This window comes from Acanthopagrus latus, chromosome 23, assembly GCF_904848185.1.
Source record: "Acanthopagrus latus isolate v.2019 chromosome 23, fAcaLat1.1, whole genome shotgun sequence".
NCBI lineage: Eukaryota > Metazoa > Chordata > Actinopteri > Spariformes > Sparidae > Acanthopagrus > Acanthopagrus latus.
In genome coordinates, this window is record NC_051061.1 from 4,389,348 (window position 1) to 4,410,170 (window position 20,823).

At 44.3% G+C, this 20,823-nt stretch overlaps 1 protein-coding gene across 3 annotated transcripts in view; it reads right to left on the reverse strand.

Moving 5' to 3' along the window:
• nfixb (nuclear factor I/Xb) overlaps positions 1-20,274 on the reverse strand; it is a 160,723-nt gene extending 140,449 nt beyond the window's left edge. For 2 of the 3 annotated variants that reach the window (XM_037088107.1, XM_037088104.1), the window contains exon 1: positions 6,846-6,923. In XM_037088107.1, coding sequence (XP_036944002.1) covers positions 6,846-6,848 — 3 coding nt within the window. In that variant the 5' untranslated portion in view covers positions 6,849-6,923. Of the gene's footprint in view, positions 1-6,845; positions 6,924-20,199 lie in introns of those variants that run through there. The other variant, XM_037088108.1, reaches the window with a different exon arrangement.
• Between the last annotated feature and the right edge of the window lie 549 nt (positions 20,275-20,823).

A 20,823-nucleotide genomic window follows, 5' to 3' on the forward strand; every position in this document is an offset into this window, starting at 1 on the left:
TCACAGAGCAGCGCAAAACAAGGCGGGCTGGTACATCCAGAGGCCTCTTTCTGACAGGTTTTTAGTCAATTAAGGTTGAAAAATGGCTCGCAACGCACAGCCGGCGGAGTTCAGGCTCAAGGTGAGGGAACGGTAAAAAAGACAGTTACTGAACGCGGCGTTTATCTGCCGTATCGTTCTCCCCCTCTCCATCTCCAACCCTCAGAGCGGGGCATCGTTTCTTGTGAGACTGATTGTTTGATGTAGTTCCCCGCAGCACTGGCCCCCTTTCCCACCCTTTTTATGGAGCATGGTATCAATTATATATATGTGTTTTTCTATATATATGCAGCATATGCCCAATCCATATGGCTGGCCTTGAGCTAGAATAGACACGGAGTCTGTGTAATTAACACTTAAAAAGCTCTGGATGTCTTGAATGTTGAGGTTTTTGGGGACCTGGTGTAATACAACACGGCGACGCTTGGCAGGTGTTATCAATGGAGAGAGCAAAGACTGACTTGATAACCGGCCGAATAACAGGAGAGAACGTTTTTGTGGTCGATGTTACAGTTCAGGCCTCTGTTTTATGTATAACCTACATTTAAAATGGTTAATTCGACAACTTGTGAAAACGCCCTTTGTGTTGTCTAACCATGAGCAAGCTGAAAGGATTGGTTCAAATTCCATGTCCCCCCCCCCAACCCCACAAGTTGGAATGTATTTATTTTTTTATTCACAAATAATTCATCTATGGGAAGTGGCTATTACCTGTATTTTTGTATGAATGATGAATGACTGTGAAGTGTGGAAGGGGTCGCTGAAAAAACCTGCAGACAATTATCCTCAGACTTAGCTTTACAACATCTCCCAGCCCATTGTTGTAGCTTTCTGGCCGACGACTTTGCTATTTTGGTTCACTCTTAGTGCTCCCCTCGTGTTTATGACCGCATCACACAGCAAGAAGGCTCGGGGAAACCCACCTTGCGCTACAGGCCCGGCTACGCCCACGTTTTTAACGTGTACACAGAAACGTGACTTTGAATGACTGTCAAATAACGAGTAAGCCCTATCAACTTTGAATTCACAGTTTTGTGTTAACAGCGTGTTTGCGTTGCCCCAATTATGTCAGGTGTAACGATGTAAAACGCTGCTGGAAATCATAAAAATAATGTTTTGATTTCACCTGTGATGTTTGCATTGATAATGCTGTCTGGCTGAATCATGGAGTCCCAAGGTCAGAAATGAGGTTCGCATAGACCATATTCACCTGGGGTCTGGAGGGGTTAGCTGGTTTAACACTGAGGCAAGAGGCAGGACAGAGCAGCCAGCCAGCCTCTGTCCAAAGTGAACAAATACAACCACCAACACCTCGAGAGCTGTCTTACTTAGTCAGTGTATGTTGGTTGTTAAACCTGAACGTGCTATTAAATGTAAAAAACCACAATGGAGCAACTTTGTACAGAGCCAGGTTAGCTGTTTTCCCCATTTCCAGGCTTTACGCTAAGCTAGCTAAACACAAAAACAAAACAAATACAGGCGCTCAACCTGTAGATTGATTACAAGCCTGATCTGATATTGCCGTACCGGTGTCGCTCCTGGAACATCACAGCTACTGTTGCTCCAGGGCCACTGCTGAAGCTGACCAATGACGTTTTTTGGAATGTCATAGCATAGTGACATGGGGGATAAAGCATGCAAATTATCCTTCAAATGTGCGTGTTGTGTAAGGGTGTGTTTTGACCCACATCATGTAGTTCTGTTGCCTAAACCAAACCAAACGCAGACAGAAAACTGAAGAAAAACGGAGAATAATAATAAGTGAACTTAGTCCTTAAGTAACGTTAATTATGATGTTCCATCAACACCAGTCACGCAGCTATGACTTCACAAGAATGCAACTGGTCAGTTTTAATGAAGGTCCTAGAAAAACAGTGATTATGATCGAGGAACAGTTCCAACAGGGCAACATCAGATACGCTGTCATCTAGCAGTCATGCTTCTAGGGACAATAAAGAATGATTACGTGAAACTTGCACGCTGCCTGCTCACCTCTGTCCGATGTATACCGTGTACAGTAAGTCAAATATGATGGAGAATGTTGGCTGCCGCTCAGAGCATTGGACATATCAGAGCACACACCTGTATGGCCCTCCTTCTCCTGTCTCGCCCATTCTCTTGTTCACACACACAGACACACACCAGCACACAAACCACCTGGGTCTCCGCACTTCCGGATCCACAGCAATCCATGTGAGGCAGGTACCCTCACAATCGCTGATTAACAACCCTCTGATCCCTCCGCTGTAGCATCCCAATCATTCGCGGCGCTGGAGCTCAACAGTTTTCTGGAGCATCGCAGACTTTCGACTGCGAACGCATAGCCGACATCCTACCGGGTCCCACTTCATTCAGCCTTAATTGTATCCTCATTCTTCACCTGGTAACAAGCTAACAAACCTGTGCAGATGTGGCACACACATCAAAGCGAGGGGAGGGGGTGGGAGGGGGGAACTTGTTTGTAGAAAAAAATGTGTGGGGGAATATGAAAGGGGAAATTTTACGTTGTGTGAGTCCAAGCCAGCGCCACCTCAGGGAGAAATGCTGGAAAAATGTGATATTTTACACCTGCATCTCGGGAGGTGAGGAATGAGACGGGGAGCAGGGGAGGCGGTAATTAGAGGAGCGTGTGTGCGTGTGCGTGCGTGCGTGTTCATAAAGGATTTTTAGTATGTTTCTGGGGCTCGCCACCGGTTCTTTTTCAGCATTCAATTTGGCGCGATGCATTCGATGCCAGATTATTAAAAATGCTAAACCTGGTTACGAATGCTCGGAAATTAAAAAAAAAAAAAAGTGTTGAAAATTTAAACAAATATGCTAATACTGTTACAGTGATAAATAGCTGGCAAGCTCTGTTTAATGAATAATGCTATTGGCTCTAATTCCTCATTAAGGCCCTAAAGAGGAGAGTGAAGAGAGAAAATATATGTATTGTTGTGATTTTTTTTTTTTTCCTCCCCCAAATTAAACTCAGAAGGCAGGAGATACCAACACCTTTCCAAATTAAGTAGATTCAAATTACTCGGTTACACAGCTGGTGTGCAGTCTGCGGTGTCTTGTGAAACCAATTAATGTGAGGGTTAAGTCTCGATAAAGTAATTGAGGCACGGGCAGAAATGAGATGGAAGAGTTAGGAGCGTTACGCGATCAGCCTGAGCTCGAGGAGACGAAGTAAGGGGTTTTTTTTTTTTGCCACGCTGCAAAAAATATCCGTCTCAAAAGTCTTAGTCCTGGAACAAGTCGGACAAAAACCTGTCGTTTGCGTCGTCCGGCGTCTTCTGCCGTGTCCAGATAAAAAAGACGAATCTGATTTAAACCGGAGTCGAATAATCCTCATACATCTGTTTTATTTTAAGATAAAGTCACTTATTTGAAGAAAACTTTAAACAAAGCCCATTTAAACAGGTCGTAAAGACAGGCTGTAAAAAAGGGGGACCCTGCTACCTTCACCACAAAGTGCTCTGCACTAACAAGTTAATCACTGCACTTTTGATACTTTTGAAATTACCATTCATCTTCTGAAGAGTAAAGGCTCCAGAAGAAGAGGTACCACTTCATAAAAGAACCTTTCTGTCCCTTGGAGAGTGTCTGTTTTAATTTGACCGAATGCTAAAATACTTTACTTTACAAGTGTGTCCCTGAAGAGGACGAACCTGTAATATAAATATATAATATATTTTTTAAACAGACGGGGGATTGAGCTGCCTATATACTCGATGCATGTATATAATAATTACTTAATATAATGTTTTTATTAACTTGCATCTTATAAATCCTTGGGAGTTTGTCTTCAATTTCTGGTAGTCTCATAATGATTAAAAAAAAAGTTATAACAGACATCCTACGCTCATTAGCAGGAGATTAAAGGGGCAGTTTATTCACCGTGGAGAGGACAGAGTAGCATGTAAAAACAGGAGCGCAACAACTGAGATAATGACCCGGATGAGATCACAGTGATGTCATCAGGGTTCTCTTGAATTAAGCCGAGACGACTTGGCTGGAACGTCAGGTGCCAAACTGGGACCACGGAGTTTAAAAGATGAACGCAACAAGCAGGACACTTACTGAACGACGCTAATACATTACGGGAACTGTGGGACGCAGCTTTCGCGAAGCTTGGCTCGTCTGAGGCGCCTTAAAGTCAAATTATCTCTGGCTCCGATGCTTTGATTTTGACTGCTCTTATCTTAATCCGTCTCTCATCAGTCCTACAACTTCACGCAAGTGCAAAACTAAATCACTGGAGTGCCCCTTAAGTCTTGTTCCCTCTGTGTCTACCAGTTGTGCAGCTTTTTTTAAAAAAAAAAAAAAAAAAAGACACATGCAAGCAATTCAGGCCCACCACTCTCTGACTGTCGGGTGTGACGCGTCTCTTTCTTTCTTTTTCCTTTCCACTCATTTAGTGCGACTTGAATCTCACATCACACGGGTGCGCCTCTTGATGTGTCCTCGATAGCCACTCCGCTAAACTGAAGCCCAAACGGTTAGAACAGCTTAAAAACCAATCAACCTGACAAACCCATCTGAGCTCACTCTCCTAATATTTACGCCCGTCCGAGCGAATATCAGAGTTTTCCATCTTTAAACTACGGCAAGGGCTTACACGCCACATAAGCTATGATAGTCTGCTTGAAGCCTTATTTATTTTTCCAGGGGAATGTCAAGGCCAGGACAAACATAATAGCATAATATTCTGTATACAGTGAGGAATGACATCACTGGCAGCAACAGCCAAGAGGGAGATCACACAGGACTGGAAAACCGCTTGTCTGATCATCATCATAAGGCGGGCTGTGCACACACACACAGACACACACACACACATTCACACACATGCTCGCACAGTGCAGGATACGATTACCCTCAACTGTTTAAACAGCTATTTATTTACACTCCATGATTACGGTATTTGTTTCTTCACATAACGACCCTGAGAGACACTTTTAATACACTTGTACATTTAAAACGGGGCTAATAAAATATTGCTCGTTACTGATGTCTGAAATCTACGGGAGCTGTAAGTTTGGGACCAAACGTGCGTCACGTTTGCAGTTTCAGGATGACAGGTCACAGTTTCCTTTTGCTCTCCAACACACGCCTATCTGGAAAAAATAAAATAAAAATCAATAACCTGTGGTGCCAGTGGTGCAGGGAGAGTTTAAGTGGTTATATGTTCGTCAGACGACAGCATCAGCCACGGGGGGAGAACTCACAAGGAACCCTGACACTGATTGACAGATGCCTCCAGTGCGCTCTGACTAAACTAACATGCGAGTGAAATATTTTGGCATCGATTCACAAAACAGCATTTCCTTTAAAAAAAAAAAAATTTTAAAAAAAGACGAAGAAAAAAGAAAAAGAGGTGTGTTGCTGCTATAAGTAGGAGAATAACAAGTGGAGATAATCCCATGTGAGGCCTGTCCTGAATTCTGTATCATTTTTACTGATGAGCTTCTTGGGCAGCTGCCATGTCAGCTAGGATGCTCGTAAACAAATAATTATTCATACTAATAATCTTCCATATTCATGTGCAAATAAGATCCCTTCCTGCTATCTAAGCAGCTTCAAGGTTGTATGTGGGAGGTTCCCCTAACTAGTGCCTGACTTGACTCATTTCATGCCAAAATAAAGGGAATATCTAAGGGTCAAGGATGTGTAAGCTGTATATCAAAAATCCCTATAAAACAGACTTTTTATTACTGATTTTGAAAGCCACAAGCAGGGCATTAAAATACATGTTTTCACAAGCTCACAGGGAATACATTTGCCAATTTGAACAAATATCCTGTTAGGGGGAAATGGGGATAAGACAGGAAATAATAATAGATTTTTCTTATGAAAGAACTCAGCCAATTGAAATATATATTGTAAGGAAACCTCAAATAAAAGTGTGGTCGTGTCCTAAAAGAATGCTTGAAGTGAGCAGATTTCCAGGTCAGGCTTTACAAACTTTCGCTTTGTGATGTCACGGGATTTCTCCGAATTGCGCATATAAATCACCTGCGAACCGGAGGAATTGGTCTAAACCGCTGTGCGTAATTACGCACAAATCAAACGGGCGCATAATTGAATGTTGGCGCAAAAGGAAAGTTCCATCCTCTCACGGCCAAATTTCCAAAACTCAGTTAAAAACTTTGCCTTTAGGTGGGATTTGGGGGTTTTGGAAGCACTTGGCGTGTCATCGTGTAACCTTTACAACGCGCAGTAAGACGCCTCTTGATTAGCTCCTTACTCTGTATGACATGCGATAGCGCGTATCATACATGTGGCTATAAATAGTCCACAGACAGGCCCGCATCAGAGACCACTGCAAAGAGGGGAGTCATGTTCTCCAAGTGGATAAAACGGCAGAAGGCAGTGGGCACCGGGCGGTGAACTGAGAGGGCTGGACACTGATTTGTCCAAGTTAGAAAGACATTTTTTTGGCAAAATGTTATTCGGCTATTGAGATGATTCGCATCATGATGCCCCTAACAGCCACACCGTTTCAAATCAGCATGCAATATTCCAGCAGGGCAAACTCTTCCTCATTCAAAAATAAACCATACAACCATATCGAGTCTAACTGTGACAGCAAACACGTACAGGTAGGTGGAGGGACTTGGCACACTCTGTGGTGACTTTTAGCCATCAGCTACACGAGTAAATAGTAACACACGCAAGAATAGTAAGCGCACTAAACTTTACTTTCAAGTTGTTGTTGGTTTTTTTTTTTTTCCTGAGTATCATTAAATCTATGAACAACAACAGTGAATCTGAAAGCTGACTGCATAAATGAGCAAATTATTGGTTTACATAGCACGTACCATTGTGGTGCAGGGAAATGTGCCAACACTCTCAAAGACCCATTTTCCACTCTCAAAAAGTTCGGCTTCCAAAAAAAAAAAAAAAAAAAAAAAAAAAAAAAAAAAAAAGTGTGTGGGAGAGAGAGAACTGCTCGGGTTCTTGTTCAGCTGGGCCTTATACCGGAAGCAAAAGAGCCCTAATACACGGCCTGTTGCCCGGTAAACATTTTTTTTTCTTTTTTTTTCCTAATTTGTAGTCAACTCTTCTCAGTCAAGGCAAAGGAGGACGCGGCCGTATAATCCAAGTCTTCGGGCTTCCCCGACTTCTTCACGCGAGGTGTTTACGTTCGCCTTCGACTCTTGGTATTTCCATGAAAACCGTCCGTGTCGAGGCTGTGCTCGCCCGTCACTGCGCGCTGCTCTCTCTCTCTCTCTCTCTCTCCCCGCGGTCCGTCCCGGTGCAGTAACGTCCACCGAGTCTCCCCTGCTCTGCGCCACCGACGCGGTCGCCGTCTGAGCCCCGAGTGACAGAGCAGGAGTCTGGCTGTGCACCGACAGTAAGTAGCTCGCACTCTCTGCTTACGCGCTCACCAAATCAGCTGTTGCTCCTGCAAGAGGGGACGACTCCGCGCGCTTCCCCCCTTGTGCATGCTCCGGCTTCTCGCTCGCACGCAAAAAAAGAAAAAAAAAAAAAACCCCGCGGAGGTCCTTACTCTCCCCCCCCCCCCCCCTTCCACCTGTTCCTCAGCGTCCGGAGAAAGTTGCAGAGAGAGCGGCGACCGAGGCAAAACTCGCCGTGTGGCAGCGCGGACGTCGCAGCATCAGAGACACCAAAGAGGGGCTGGTGAGACTGGAGCGGGGACTTGGTGGGCAATGCCAGCCGGGACTGCCTAGAGGCTGCGCGCAGTAACAAGGAGGTGAAATTCCCCCCGCGTGAGACGCCGAGCAGCCAATATTAAGTAAACAAACGCGAGAAGGGGAGAGCACAGCGTGGCTGCACGCACGCACCAGTGAGGACGCGCGGTGTCCTGCGGCCGCGGCCGGAGAAGCGGAGCGGAGGGCTGGTGAATTATTAATAACCAGAGCGGTTCACAGTCTGTCGTGTTCAGTGAGTAACCAGGGCGGCAGCTGGGGGTTTAGAGGAATTAAATACGGGCTCAGAGTAAACCATGGACGCAGGGGATTAGTAGCTCTCACCGGCAAAAGTGTAGGGGCAGCTCGGGGCCGACAGACAGGGCGGGAGGGAGCGGAGGTTAGGGAGCGGCGGGGGAGGAAGCCGCGGCGGCAGGTTCCAGATAAACCCAAATATTTTTACAGGCGTGTGAGATACAGGAGAGAGGGGGAGCTTTAAACTTTAGGTTCAGCCGAAATGCAAGGATCCAAAGGTTGGGGCAAATGTGTCCCTCATCGACCTTCTTCTAAATATGTTGAGATTTTTATTTCTAAAAGAGGTTAAGCTGGGTCTAGACGTGTTCAAGCTCTGCTGCACAGGCGTCGTTTAATTCGAAATTCAAATGATGGTTTATAAAAAAAAAAAAAAAAAGATAAAATAAAATGTGTTCTATATCGTGTCACGCCTGTGTTGGGAATAATGTGAGAAGTTGCAGCAGCACTGTCACGTGTCCAGCCTTATTTCAGGGACTTGTAACACCTCTGTAATCGCCATATTTTCACAGGTTTTACGCACAGACATCATTTCCCAAAACTGCTGGACTGCAGGCCTGGTAGTTCACAATCGCACAAACGATATTAAAATAATAATAATAATTGTGTGTTTTGTTCTTTTCAGGTGAACCTCTTTTTATTTTTGCCATGATTAAATCCAGGAGTTTTGGGGCAGTCAGAAGAGAGCGTGACTCCACGAGCACAATATTTATTTACCACAAATATCAAATGATCCCAGATATTGTGATGTTTTGTTTTGTTTTTGTTTTTTCTCCAGCAGACACGCCTTCAAAGAGAGACTGTAGTCATGAATTAATTACCAAAGTGGCGTTTTGGCCTTTTATGGGGGGAAAACCGAGCGCCTCGCGGAAGTGCGCAACCGCAGACGTCACGCAGTAATAAGTGACGAGCGCCGGCGAAATGGAGCGCACCTGCCACCAATTTGGTCCGTATTGGTTCAAACTTTACCACTTTGCAAACAGACAAATAAAAAGCTTATGGCCTCAGAAACTGGTCCTCACAGAGAGGCATGCTGGGATATTTCAGAGAGGAGAGAGCCACGGAGCACAAATTGTGAGGCTCCATGAAAATGTATATTTTGATAGACTTTAATAGACTTTAAAAATAGACAGAGTGTAATATTACGAATTATGGATCTATAGATTTAAAACAGGAATATTGTGAAGTTCTAATATCCAAATCTTTATTTAACAGATGATGTAAGCTACAGATTTTCTATTTTCTAAGTTTTACATTTTGCATTTCATGGCTAAAATATCCCTCTACATAATCCTTCAATAAACAGTGTCCATTTGAACTAGATCTCGTGTGAAAGCGTTTTTAATTAAAGCGTAATTAAGTCTTTTAATTTCACACACCAGGCGCCCTTTTAACATTTATTACATTTAATAACCGTCGTTTGTTAAAGTTTATTTGAAAGAAAGAAATTATGTGCGATGTTTGATCGTTTTAAAACACACAGTAAAATATAAAACACAACATTAACATGGCACATTATTAGATTAGGCCCCAAGCATTTAATTTGTAACATTAAAATAGACTAGTGTAAATTAGAATACAACGCAGTGACAGTTGGGGATACATGTATGAATGTGGTATTTATTTTAATTTTAAATGTATTATTATTATTTATTTATTTTTTGGGACTGTAAATATCCGAGAGTTTTGTATAAGAAAAGGCTCCAAAAGCATCACGCAGAAGAAGTCACTGCGAATCTGTTTCAATCCATTTGTTGTTGTTTTTTTTCCCTCATTGTATTTTTTTCCAGTTATCAGGCGACAAATCCGAGGCCCAGATTGTGCCAGACTTCAGTCACGGCTCGACAGTGTCCCAACCAGAGCGTTTTAAAGACAACACGATAAAATGACTGTCCGGTGTGTTTTAAAGTGTGTGTGTGTGTGTGTGTGTGTGTGTGTGTGTGTGTGTGTGTGTGTGTGTGTGTGTGTGTGTGTGTGTGTGTGGCCTTTTTTTCCGGTGAGCGGCCTGCAGGAGAGCAGAAAGTCTGGACTTTACATCTTCGTATTTGGGCCTGTGAGAGCACGCTCATCTGTTAAAGTCTGTGTGTGTGTGTGTGTTCTTTTTTATTTCTATTTCTTTATTTCCCTGTCTTCGGTGAGGGTGTGCAGAACATGAACACACCGGCCTGTTGTTTCCTCTAAAATGGAGTCCACCTGCACAGTCTGATGACTGCAGGCGCGACGTGCGTGCTGGTGAATGTGCTGTTACACGAGATGAACGTTAATATGTCAGAGTGGAATAAACACACTAATATCCTCAGGTTGATACTCTGGAAGGTTTCATTTTAACCTGACCTGCTGTTTGACCTCACTGTTGTCGGCCTCCTTCAGACCTACATGTCCAAGTTGTGTTCTTCTAATTAGAGATGTTTTAAAACTCTGAATTTATTTTATGGGGGGGAGGGTTAAGTTAGAAACACCTATTATGGCTGATATGTTCTTAACAGAGCAATAATCTACAACACCTGCATGGATGACAGGTAACTGAGTTTAATATTAGCTTTTGGTGGCCCCCTCACCGTCCCCTGGCTCCACACGCTCATTTCATGTGACTCCATCATGTATGAGTGATTCCAGCTACAGGCCGGATCTCGTTCTTATTTCCTATAAGTTTTATTACTAACGGAGCACACTGAGTCTTCCCCACAGGCTGAAGTGTGTCTGTACCTTGCCATACATCCCGCCGTGCAGCGTGCACTCCCAGCTCATTTGCACACTCCTTTCTTTCGGTCCTCTCTCCTCTCCCGCTCCCATATACCGTCCTCTTCCCTGGAGGTTTACCAAACAAACCGTGAGACAAAAGTTCCGCTAGGCAACGGCCTGTCGAGGAATGCTGACCTTGGCACGGCCAGTGGAACCGGCCCGACTCACGGCCATTCTCCCGTTTCTTTTTTGGGGGCTTGAATTAAGACGCATTTGACCTGCGCCAACATCCAGGAGGTGCCACGGCGGTTCAGAGGCGCGCTGGAGCCATGTGGCCGCAGGCTGCTGCTGCTGCTGCTGCTGCTGCTGACTGAGAGAAAGTTCAGAAGAGTAGAAGCTTCATATAACAGTTGGTGACAGCGACCAGCGAAGACTGAAGTTTATAGAAAAAATGTTCCCGGATGTAGAGAAAGCCATAATGTAAGGTCACCTTTAATTCATCCAGAGCAGAAAGAATGGGTAAAAACTCCAAAGCCAGCATTAATGTTGCCACAAAGTGCTTTTAGGAAGAGTGTGATATTATAGGACTATAAAATAATTACTGAGAGGATCAAGTTTAAAGAATAAACATTTAAGCATCACTGCCTTTTACTTACATTAAACTAACATTAGCACATTAAAAAAAAATACTCCGAAGCAAGTAAAAACCCTAGAATCAGAATCTGACTCCCACAGAAATACAAAAGCATCACAGCAAAATGTTCTTCATGTGGTCTCAAAAGTAAAAGTAGTCATTAAAGGCAAGAGAGTGGCCCTTGTATCGCTGGGTTATTAATATTAATGCATTAAAGTGCATTTAAACGCAATATATTATCTGGTTGTGGTGCAGAATATTTGAGCTAAATGGGAAGTTTAATAACAAATGAATCGATTTTTATTTATTCATGCATTTAATTTATTTATTGCTGCCTACCTATTTAGTATCCAAAATCTTCCAAAGTAACAATAACTGTCAGATAAAAGTTGTGGAGTAAAAAAGTACAATTCAACAGGATATTGTAGCTACAAATAGAAACAAGCAAATTAAAGTGCAAGTATTTCAAAATTGCTCTAAAGCACAGTACTTGAGTAAAATGAGTAAATGGAGTTATATTCCACTACAGATAATGAGGCCACCGCGGGCAGTACTGTAAGTTCCCATTACTGCATAATGAGACGGCGGCCAGAGTCCTACAGAAGTGAACACTGATTTTAGGGCCGGCGGGGGGCCCCGTCTCTTTACCACTGCACTCCTGATAAAACTGCCGAGGTGCCAGAGCAAACACACAACGGAACAACAAAACACAGCCGAAGGACCCACATTTCCCCGCAGTAAAGTTTAGAGAGTGAACACTTGAAACTGTGTATCTTAGAAATGCTTTCACAGATCCTGGGTGTGCAGGGCTTTGAAAATTAAAGACGGAAATTACAAAAACAATACGGACGATGAAAACAGACAAGAAATATTGGAGAAAGCTAACAGCAAAATTAAGTTAAAAATGAATGATTCTAATTATTTTGTACTGAACTTGAAGAGAGTCAAATAAGGACATTGGCTAGAATATAGTTAATTCTATGAGTTCAATTGTTCACTGGTTGTAGGATGAATGATGATAGTTAATTATATTTGATATTTATCTCACTCTGTTTGAATGTGGTTGAGAAATCCCTGCAGGGAGGCCGAGCGTCTGACAGGAGAACTTATCTTTTCTATAGGCGCCTCCACTGACACGACTCCTCAAAGAACTTTTTGATGTTGAAATGCAGTATTTCCACATTTCACAGCGTATGGACCGATTCATCTGTGAAAAGTAACTGACTCCCAAAGGGCCTTTGAAATGCAGGTTGAGTGTAGATTAGAAACGGTACTTAATTACCAAAAGGCCCTTGAGAAAGTGTGTTGGCCCTTTGTACATGAAGGTAGGAGAAGGTTGTTAAGCAGGATTAGACTTTTACTGGCTTCCGTCAAATATAGAGGTGTTCAGTTCACTGATCGGGGGAACAAAGGCTTTTTAGAATCGATTGGCGGTTTGTGACAATGCATCCTGTGGGCCGGACGAGCTGAGTTTTTTAGTCTCACAGCAAAACCGGACGTCCATTTTGTTTCACTGTTGCAGTGAAAAACCAGATCCCGCTCTCTGATCACTTTTTTTTTCCCCCTCACATTAGCATGAGATAGTCTGGTTGCTAAACACAAACACGCACACACACACACACACACACACAGCAAACACATCCACCTGCAGGCTGAGGCGCTGAGATTAACAACACCTGATGGAGGAGGATGATTGGCGGAGCCTCTGGCCCTTGCGAACCTCCGATTGGCTCGGCGGAGGACCTGGCTAACTGATGCTGAGCAGAATGCGTGCGTGTGTGAGTGTGTGCGTGTGTGTGTGTGCGCCTGGATCTCTTAGGGTATCCCACACTCCCTTGCCTTATCAGGCAGCTCCACGGCACCGCTAGAGGAGTGCTGCTCTCAGGAGGGCAGGGCTACCAGCACACCGCTTATCTTCTACAGGCAAGGAGGGTTTATAGGTCTGATTAACTCACTGTTTGTATGTGCTGTGTATATGAGGAAAAAAAAAAAGAAGAGAGAGCGCTGGGCTGTATTATTGTGCATTGTAGACTAATGTGTGTTTGTGTATGCAGCGGTGGCCTGGTAAGTGGTTTGCAAGAGTGTGAGAAAGGTGTTTATACTCGAGTGCAGCGAGCTCTCGCTGAAGCCACACAGTGAAGGATGCCACACGCAAACCGAAAGGGAATTTTTTGCAGCTCTTCAGAAGGCACCCAGGAAGTAATACAAAGACTCCGTCGCGAGCCAGAGGTCGAGTGTTGAGCGTTAAAAAAAAAAAAAAAAAAAGACACACACACACACACACACACACACACACACACACACACACACTCAACGTCCTTCAAAAGCAAACTCGCTGCAATGCATCGCAAAGAGCCAAAGTAAAAAAAAGAAAAAAGAAAAAAGAAGAAGTGATAAATTAAAAATGTCCCTGCTTTGTAAAAATCTGTATCAAATTGCACCATTTGTCATCACGGTGATTGGAGCACTCACTCCTCCCCAGCAGAGTGGAGCGCAGCGATATGATTTGCTCTGGTTTGGGTCCAGCCGGTACCACCCGAGAGTGTCATCGTCAGAGGGAGGGAGGTTGGGGGGGAGACGAGGGGGAAGAGTATGGTCGCCCCCCCAGCTTGCCCCCACCCCCACCCCCCCATAGGAGAAAACAGGGCTGCTATAATCTCCTTTCCTGGCTCTCCATGAAAGTGAGAGGAAGAGCCACCAGAGCCTCGGTCCGCTTAGATCTGCTGCCCCTCACCCCAACTGTCTATCTTCTATCTGCTATCTCTCTCTCTCTCTCCCCGCCTGCCTGTCCCTCTCTACTTCCTGCTCTTCATCCGTCGCGTCACTTGCTCATCCAGGACGCCCCCCCACAGTGGCACTCCATCATTCATACATTAAGTGTGCTCATTGTGTGTCATTTGTCATCCCTCCAGTCACTGCCGGATCTACAGTATGTGCCCGCTTGTCTCTTTTGTGCTCCTGTCTTCAGTCATTTTTAGCTTCAAACGGGGTGGATCTAGGATGATGACAGAGGCCAGATTTCTATTCAAATGTATTGCAAATTTACAAACAAACAAAAAAAAAAATGTGAATTGAAGCTGGTTTCCATTCACTTCCATTAGCCGATTATTAGGGATTGGTTCACTGATAGCAGCAGTAGGTGGCGCAATCTTAGATTTTATTTACATTTTTCGTTACCACACCAACAAAACAAAGGCCCACAAACTCAACGACAAAGGTAAAAGAAAAAATACGACAACACGTGCACGACCACGCTCAACCTTAGCAATTCACACCTGATCAACGTGAATGAAATATCGCCAAAAACCATCGAGACCTTGCAGAATTAAGAAGAAGGGTGCAAGAAGATGTCGCAACGGGAAGTGTGCCAGTTGAACCTCAATTGGCCAAAAGTAACAGAGAAAGCCAGACGGAAATATGACACTTCTGTTTGACCTACGTATTAATGTGAGGAAGGCTGCATGAGCTCTGTGCGAAGTGAGGAGGACTCTGTTATGACCTACCGCCATTTCTGGCCTCTTCAGAGGAGCATACACTTGGAAATCACATGCTTTGTTGCAAGTCATTATTTACTGACAAAATCTGTTTCCATTGGACTTTGTCATATTTTGCTTTCCCACCTCAGCCAAGGGTAAAAACTTTGTGGCAATTTTTCAAGATTTTTTCTAATCCTGAGTGTTTCCACTCAGGTTTTTTAGTGCAAATTGAAAACAGGTAGATGGAAATGCACCCAAATGATGATCTGGCAGTCGGTGGGGTCTGTTGCTTGACTGAAGCATCTTAGGAACTGCTGGATGGATTGCAATAAAATGAATGACATTCCCGGTCTCCAGAGGATGAAGCCTACTCACTTTTTTCTTCAGTACCAGTGTGAGGTTGACATTAGTGGTTTTGAGCCCCATGCAGGATAAACTACAACAGCTTTGGAGAAACCCTTGATTTCCCCTTCAGCACTATCAAATGTTAAAAAAAATGGTTAAAATATTGGTCAGTGTTTCCTAAAGCCCAAGATGAAGCCTTCAAATGTCTTGTTTTGATCCCAACCCAAAGATACTCAGCTCACTGTCAGAGAGGAGTAACGAAAATATGCACTTTTAAGACGCTGGAATCAGAGAATTTGGATTAATCAATTATCAAAATGGCTGGCAATTAATTTAAAAGCTGACAAATAATTGATTAACTGATTAATTGCTTAATAGTTGCAGCTCTAATGTTTTAATTCAGGACCAAACCTGCAAAGCTAGTGATATTCCCATCATCCTTAGCGGTGCTTTGTGTTTGTTGCTAATACACTACTGCTAGCTCGCTAACATGCAAAACCAGCACGCTGAGCAACATTACACACATGATACCAACCATCAGCATGTTAGCATTGTCATCGTCGCCCCGTTAGCATGCTAGCACAGCCTCATGAAGCTACTGGCGTCTAGCGGTTGCTTATCAATAAATTGTCGCTGTTCACGGCCCGTTTCCAACTTCTTCATGCATGTTTAACTGCAGCATGCAGATTTTAAGCAACGCCCTCAAAGTACAAAATGTTCCCGTCTTGTTTCCTAAATTTCCTGCACCCGCCACCGTGCCCTCCTCTCGCTGCGCTCCCTCTTTCACACCTCTGAGGGGGGCTATCATTTTATGGATCCCTGCCACTCAGTCTGGTCCCCTACCCCTCTCTCCGTCTGCCTCCACTTCCCGTTCTCCTCCATCACTTTTTCCCCAACGCTCCCTATTCTTCCTCCTCCCTGTTTCCTCCTTCCTTTCCTCCCCTCACTATCCCCCTCCCTCCTTTCTTTTTTTTTTTTTTTTTTGGTAGGTGGAGCCTCCACTGTGGTGCCATTTTCTGTTCGGTACTACATACAAGAGCCCCATGAATATTCATGACAAAATCCACTCTGCACCCTCCACCCCCCCAAACCACCACCACCACCACCACCACCACCATCACCACCCCGCCCCCACCCCCAACTCGGCCCTGCAGTCGAAGGCAACACTTGGTAGTGGCACATGGCGAGACAGCTGTTGCGAACCAAGCCAGGCATCTGTGCAGTGGGAGCGTATGAGGAAAAGAGAGACGGAGGGAGAAAGCAAGCAAGAGGCACTGTTAGAAACCGATAAGGAGGACAGAGATGAAGAGACAGCGGGAGGAGAGGGAAAGAAAGAGAGATGCAGAGATAGAGAAGGGATGGTATAGAATGGGCAGAGGTTTGGGGGCATCTGGGCAAAGGAGAGCCAGACAGACAGAAGGAACGGGGCGGTGGCAGGGTCATCTGGGTGAAAAGGAAGGGGACGAGCCAGACGGAGGGAAATGGGCACTGATGGGAGGGTCTGTCTGGGGACGGAGGGGGAGACAGATTGAAAGAAGATGGGAGAGAGGGAGACGGAGGGAGGGCGGCACAAGGGGGCATCTGAACGCAAGAGACAAAAACCTGCAAAGCGACAGCGGTGGAGACGAGAGGACGGAGGGATGTCATACACCTGACCTTAATGCTTGTGTAGAGGTTTTTCGACAAGCTACCCACCAAACCCAATTCAATTTTTAGGGTATTAAAATATATATGTAAATAAATCACATTTTACTTAATTGCTTAATTATTTAACCACTGGGTTTTGTTACCTATTGATTTTATGTCGCTGTTCAAATCCTTTTTCAAGCTGCTAGGTACATTAATTTAGTCAAAAACAGCTATGTTTCAAGGGGCGACATAACAGGTGAATATGGTTAAAATAAATAAATGAATGTTACTAATAAATATCACTATGACATTTTCCCAATTGATTTTTTACATTACGCAATTTTTAAAAAATGTATTCTGAAATGTAATGTTTGAATATGCAAATCATACATTATCTGATTAAATATGCACTGATTTGCATGCATTAACAGAAACAGGAACTAGAATAAACACCTAAATGTGTATTTCTGACTCTTCTCTCTACCACTCTGAATGAAGGTACGTTGTAGAATCAAAATATTCCCAAATCTCAAAATTGACCAGTGCTTGAGAAAAATTGTGCTTTTGAGTGAGTGTGAGTGTGTCCCATTAAAATACTGTGACATCATAAATAATCATATTCAGATTGAAACACCCATTGTGTCTAATATGTACATAATCACAACATGTGAACTCCGTCCTCCAGATGTACAGAAACACCACCAAGGTCACGACCGCTGTGTCATAGCTGCAGCTCTGGTCACAAGATGATGACAGGAGGAAAGGGAAAAAAAATCAGTTTCACAAAATGAGTTCCTTTTTTTTTCTGACTTGTTTGCCAGTTTTTCTTGTGAAACACTGAAATGCTGTCTTCTCAGCATGCCCGTTAAAAATGAGACAATCTGAGACTTCATTCACCGGATAGAAATGTCTCTGGGTGAGCTGCTCGCGCTGAGAGCTAGGATGAGGAAATCCAAGCAGAAGATATGAGCGGTTGATGCCAGAACATGTGGAAATCACTGACTTGGAGGAAAGCGAACAAACAGTCAGTTTACTTTTTCCTGTGCTTGGTGATCATCATGGGGAAATGATCAAGACAACAACAAAATTAGCTTGATTCACATTCGTTTTCACCAGGGACTGGTAACTCAAGTGTTGCAGTTTGACCCTGATGTCGTCATAGGGATGCCATCGTGGTTATGTCAGCCTGACGTTAAAAATGTTCCACTGAAAGGCCACATTACAAACAAGAAGTGTGGAGTTTAAAAAGGAGCAGGCAGGCATGCGGTGATGGTCGAATGAAGCGCCACCTCAGATCCAGTGAGGTGGACCCATATCAGGGACAACGTGTCTGGATATCTGGGCTTCTGCTGCCTCAGTTTGAAACATTCTTTATCAAATGTGTCCTAGGGCTGGAAAATGTGGCCTTAAGACGACATAGTTATTATCATAGCTTTAGGCTTTATTGCAATGCACAAAATATATCGCAATATTTTGAGATCTCTTCAGAAGTGCATCACAAATGCCAAGACTGGGCGACAGAATCAAACATCAAATATTTTTGTCCACATTTTTCAATGTCGATATTGCCACAATATTGTAGTGATGACATTGGTGCTCACAAAATATTAACACAATGAGATTTTTCATAACTAATCATCATAAATATGGTTATAAAAAAGTGGTTAAAGTCAAGAATTAGGATAAGAGCCATTCAGAAAATGAGATCACTTCACTGTAATGCAGCCTTCAAAACCAGGAAAAAGACAACAGCTATGCCATATGACCATATAATGATATCCCAAATCTAGGATGCTATAGAACAATATCCATATATTTCCCAATCCTAGTCTGTCCCATTATTTAATCAAGATACTTGAGTAGGAAAATCAGTTTATTTTACATGGCAAGCTGAAAATGTGAATAATCTCAACTCTGCAGCTGGGTAAAATGGGTTTACCTCCCGCTGCGTCCTTGCCTTTGTCTCAGAACAATTTCAGCCATAAAAACAAGAAAACAGACATCTTAAGAATTGAATGAGTTTGTGTCTGGAAAGCTGAAATTTCGGAAAATAATAATCCCAGTGAAACCTGCCGACACCCCCCGGCTTTGTGTACCACGGCGCTGAGACATGTCCACAGACGGAGGGAATGCTCCTTTGCCAGCCATGCCCAGCCTGTGCCCCCTGTAGCACCCTGTAACCCCTCCGCCCCCTCCTCCCCGCTCTCCATCTCCTGCATCCCTGCATGGGGCCCCAATGCTGGCTGCCATCCCTCCCTGTCTCCCCCATCTCTCTCTTCCTCCCCCACTGCCACCCTACCACCCCCCCCCTTCCCTCCTCATTCCCACCCAGGCGGAGGGTCTAGCTCTGCCCTACATAGCAGCGAGCGCAGCAGGCTGGCGCTGAGAGGAGCCCTCGGGTTTACAAACTGTGTCAGGCCTCGAGACACCTCTGTGATCAACACCGACCGCCACATGAGGGGGAAATAATAACACAAGCGTTACCAAGAGATCGGAGTGATTGATGTTGTCAATATGTGAGATCTGGAATAAATCAGCCCTCTTATCTGATCCAAACCGTGGATGTTTGTGTGACAGGAAGACTGAAGGTCAAAAGCCAAGAAGACGGCAGCCACAGCTTTTCACGATGCACAAGTCGAACTCACATGCTTTGATTTTCAGCTAAACTGCGAATTCAAATCAAAAAGTCATTGCAACACATTGCTCGTGAAAATGCTCAAATCTGAAGGCAACAATGTCCACACAGCAGGTGGGGATTATAGGTAGAAAAACAGCGGGGTTTAAATTAGTGCTGCTCATGAGGAAAAAAAGTGTCCATGTGTGTTAGCTCAGAAGTGTATCATGGCCCTAATAAAATTCTGAATCATTTCCTCTGGTGGCATAAACAGGTTTTAATTAAAAACCCGCATCCTCTGGGATAAGCCCCAGATATCTTTGATGGAGTCAATCACCCAAATTAACTTGTGATTAGAATTTAGGGAGAAAAACTAAGTGCATTTTTGGGAAAGTGGCTCCGTCAGCCCGAAGACACTTTCCAAATGTGAATATAATGTTACACACGATCACTTCGTACAAGTTTACGCACACTGAAATAAGTGATGGTTTTCAGACGACTGCGTCATAATCTCAACAACCCCGCTGCTAAAAATAGACAACGGACTGATCCAGAGTCGGCCTTCTCCCTTGGCCTTAAGCACCAAACACCTTGCACACACACACACTTAAGCAAGTGACTGAGCGCAGTCCTTTCAGATGCACAGTGTGGAAACATGCAGCGTGCACAACATGTCAGCATTCTGCAGCAGAGCAGAGGGATATTTCATCCAAAAACAACACAGGCTGTAAGTGCAAAAAAGAGCGAGAAGAAGTATGTAACACAAACAGGACAGAGACAGACGGATCGATGGACACAGAATGAGGGAGAGATGGGGAGCATCCATCCTACCATCCACCATGACCTGGCAGAGAAGTCATAACACAGCTGCCACCTGAGCCCGGGGTCACTCTGCCTCTCCCACGCCATTCCACACACTGCCACGCTGCCTCTCCCACGCCAGAATCCTCTTCCTGGGACTGCTGATAAATATATAAATATATAAAACACAGTCAGTGAGGGCAAAAAACACGGATGGAGTCACCAATCAGGAGCTATCTGTTACCAGGGTGCTGCTGCGGTGTGAGTGATAGAGAGGGTGTGTGTATGTGTGGGTATATACTGTATGTATGCTCTGGTGTGTGTGTGTGTGCGTGTGTGTGTTTGGAGGGAGAGGGGACACAGACACAGAAATGCCATGGAGCCCTCTCCAAGCAGCTGTGCCTCTCGCTTCGCCGGTCCAACTGCTCCTGCTGCCATGTGCGGGCTCACCGAGCCACCAACTCTGCACCAAATCCTGAGGTGCACGCTTTTATACGACGCCTCACACACATGGAACGACTCCCACACGAGTGCTACGCTCGTGTCCTGTCAGTACGTATATTCCCGACAATTTAATGAGTCAAATGTCGGTCAGATACGCTCGTTTCTAGCGGCGGTGCTCTGTTGCTGATATAGATTTTCCAGGAGGCCCCG